General features: G+C 57.2%; 1 protein-coding gene across 1 annotated transcript in view; it reads right to left on the bottom strand.

Moving 5' to 3' along the window:
• Window positions 1-3,107, bottom strand: part of TPO (thyroid peroxidase) — a 16,863-nt gene that overhangs the window by 3,614 nt on the left and 10,142 nt on the right. Inside the window, exons 8-10 of the mRNA XM_015561790.1 lie at window positions 3,045-3,105; window positions 1,007-1,177; window positions 335-390 (exon numbers count right to left, since the gene is read on the bottom strand). Of these exons, the coding sequence (XP_015417276.1) occupies window positions 335-390; window positions 1,007-1,177; window positions 3,045-3,105 (288 nt within the window). The remainder of the gene's footprint in view (window positions 1-334; window positions 391-1,006; window positions 1,178-3,044; window positions 3,106-3,107) is intronic.

Genomic DNA, 3,107 nt, shown 5'->3' with positions numbered 1-3,107 from the left:
GGAGGGTGCAGGGGGGACGCCCAGGGCCCGGCCATGGCTGGGAGGTTGGGCCAGCGGGTCAGATACAGCCCAGGCCGGGGGCCAGGGGGACGGGGGACGGGAGGCGTGGAGCCTGACCTCCCTGTGACACTGTGTCACGCAGGCCGGCCCTGGGAGGCCCGACGCAGACTCTGCAATGGGCCCGGGACACCCAGCCTCCCTGACCCCCTCCCCCCGCAGGGCTCTTCCCTCACAGGGCGCCAGGCCCACGGGGTCCTGTTGTCTGAGAGAGTGAGCGGCTCCTCTGCAGACGGACTAGAGGGAAAGGGGAGGGGGGTGAGTGGGACGTGATCACCAAAGAACTTGTATGCAAATAGGCATCCCCCATAGACACTGACAACAGGGGTGAGGCTGGGGCGGGGAGCAGGGGTGCTAGAGAGTCAATGGGGGAAAGGGGAACATATTAATACTTTCAACAATAAAGATTTTTTTAAAAATAAAAATGAAAGATAAAGAGTGTGAACATTAAAAACATAATAAAACAGGAAATATAGTACCAAGGGAAAAAATAAAAAATAAAAATAAATAAAAATAGCCCTAGCTAGTTTGGCTCAGTGGATAGAGCCTCAGCCTGGACTGAATGGTCCTGGATTCGATTCCTGGTCAGGGCCCATGCCCGGGTTGTGGGCTCGATCCCCAGTAGGGGGCGTGCAGGAGGCAGCCGATCAATGACTCTCTCTCATCATTGATGTTTCTGTCTCTCCCTATCCCTTCCTCTCTGAAATAGAAAATATATTTAAAACATAAAAATAAATAAAAATGAAAACAATAAAAGCATTTCAGTCCTATAGAGCAACAACGCAACACAACACAACAAGGAGACACTGCACACCGATTAGAACGGGGAAAAGCCCGCTTCTGGGAAGTGGGCAGCGGGTTTGCAGACACAGTTACTCCAGACCCGGCCCAGGGAGCAGGCCTCCCGTTGGCCCCCGGGCCCCGCCCGGCCGGGGGGCGAGGCGCTCACCTGGCAGCCCGTGGTCCCGGCCCCGCTGCAGGTTCAGCGACGCCAGGTCGAAGGTCCCGGCGGGCGCCAGCACGGACAGCCTCTCCGTCAGCTCCGCGCTCACCAGCTGGCCCTGTGCCTGCAGCTTGGCCGGCCTGGCCAGGAGGCCCCGCACCAGGGGGTCCACACCTCCTGCAAGACACCGTGTCTCCGGCCAGACCTGAACCACGCGCTTTCCGAACCAACGCCCTCAGGGGTCCCGACTCAGCCCCCGAAGCTTTCCAGCTCTCTCTGACACCGGCTGTGGGTGCCTGGCCCTGCCTGGACCCCGGGCCTGAGGGGACTGATCGGGTGCGGGGTGGTCGGGACTCAGGTCCGAGGGGACCCAGACGTGAGCCCCTCAGATGCTCGAGTGTTTTGTTGTTAATCCTCACCTGTGGCTCCTTTTTCCACTGATGTTTAGAGAGTTGGTGGGAGGAAGGAGGGGGAGGAAGGAGGGGGAGAGAAGGAGAGACACATCGATTGTTTGCCTCCCCGTGTGCCCTGACCAGAGCCAGGGATCGAGCCCGCAACCGAGGGACATGCCTTTGATCAGGAATCGAACCTGGGAACCCCCGGTCCACGGGCTCTAACCACTGAGTCACCTGGCCAGGGCAGATGCTCAAGTTTTTTGCTTTATTTTTCTGCAGCAAAAACATTACAGTCAAGGGAAGCATTTGCTGAATTTTAACATCAGAAACAGCAGTGGGGACTTGGCTTGGCTGAGGGAGCCCTGAGGAGTGTGGGGGAGGGGCGCAGCCCTTCACCTCCAAAGCGCCAGCCATCCCCATCCCCAGGGACCCTGTGGGGACCAGTCAGATCCCCTGGCAGCCTGGCTGCACCCTGGCCTCTCCCACACGCTGTGCTGACCGTTTCCGTGGCGACTGAGCGGGTACAGTGGCCTCCTCATCCTCCTCCCCACAGCCACTCAGAGCCAAGAGCCTTCGGAGCCGGAGAGAAGCTTCCGGACACACAGACAGAGAGAGAACAGGGGGGCGGGAAGAAAGGAGGGACCGGGGAGTGTGGAGAGCCCAGAAACTGAAGCGGTTTCTAAACTATTCCCTTCCACACGTGACCCCGCCGTGACCTTCTGAAACCACGTAGCACTGAGCGTGGCCTCCGGACAGTGTTTACGGAAAAGGGCCTCGTTTATCAGGTGGGATATAAAGTCCGATTTCCTTCAGTGTCATTGAAACCACGGGGGGCGGGGGGGGGGCGGGGAGGCAGCCGGGCCTGGGACACTTTCCCCCGGGAATGCTGAGCTGCAAGGCCTGACACAGGTGTTTCTGAGGCACAGTTAGGCCTTTAAAATCTCCCAGCAGCCCGGCCGGTGTGGCTCAGTGGTGAGCATCGACCTATGAACCAGGAGGTCACGGTCCGATTGCACGAAAAATGTAGATAGGTGCTTCCCAAATATATTTGACCACAAACCCCTTTATTTATAGAGCATCTGGTATTACCTTATTCGACATAATACAATTTGGAAAATACTGGCTCATGCTTTCCCATTTTTAGGGTGAATGCCCTGAGTCATGCCTCTCTTCACATTTTAAACTAGTGGTTCGCAAACTCTGGTGTGCGTCAGAATATTCTGGAAAGCTTGTTAAAACCACCTTGTTAAGCCCGGCTGGTGTAACTTAGTGGTTGAGTGTGGACCCATGAACCAGCAGGTCAGGGTGTGATTCCCGTCAGGACACAGGCCCGGGTTGTGGGCTCGATCCCCAGCAGGAGGCAGCCCATCAGTGATTCTCTCTCATCATTGATGTTTCTCTCTCTCTCCCTCCCCCTTCCTCTCTGAAGTCAATAAAAAGATGTTTAAAATTAAATAGAAAAATAAAAGCTCCGAGCCTACGTGCTTTCTCCGTAAACACCGATGACCGGCAAGATCTACCCAACGGCCCACGTCAACGGTGGGGCACGCGGGCACTGAGGGGGCTGCGGTGGGTTCTGTCTCTGAGAGAGAGGGAGGGAGAGAGGAGGGAGGGAGAGGGAGAGGGAGAGAGAGGAGGGGGGCTCGCACCTTCGTTAAGGACCCTCCAGGGGCTGAAGAAGGCGTCGCGCAGCAGCAGCGGGGGCAGGAGCT

Source organism: Myotis davidii, unplaced genomic scaffold (genome assembly GCF_000327345.1).
Source record: "Myotis davidii unplaced genomic scaffold, ASM32734v1 scaffold1395, whole genome shotgun sequence".
In the NCBI taxonomy this organism is placed as follows: domain Eukaryota; kingdom Metazoa; phylum Chordata; class Mammalia; order Chiroptera; family Vespertilionidae; genus Myotis; species Myotis davidii.
The sequence above is the reverse complement of the archived record's forward strand: the minus strand, read 5'-3'. Positions and strand labels throughout refer to the sequence as shown.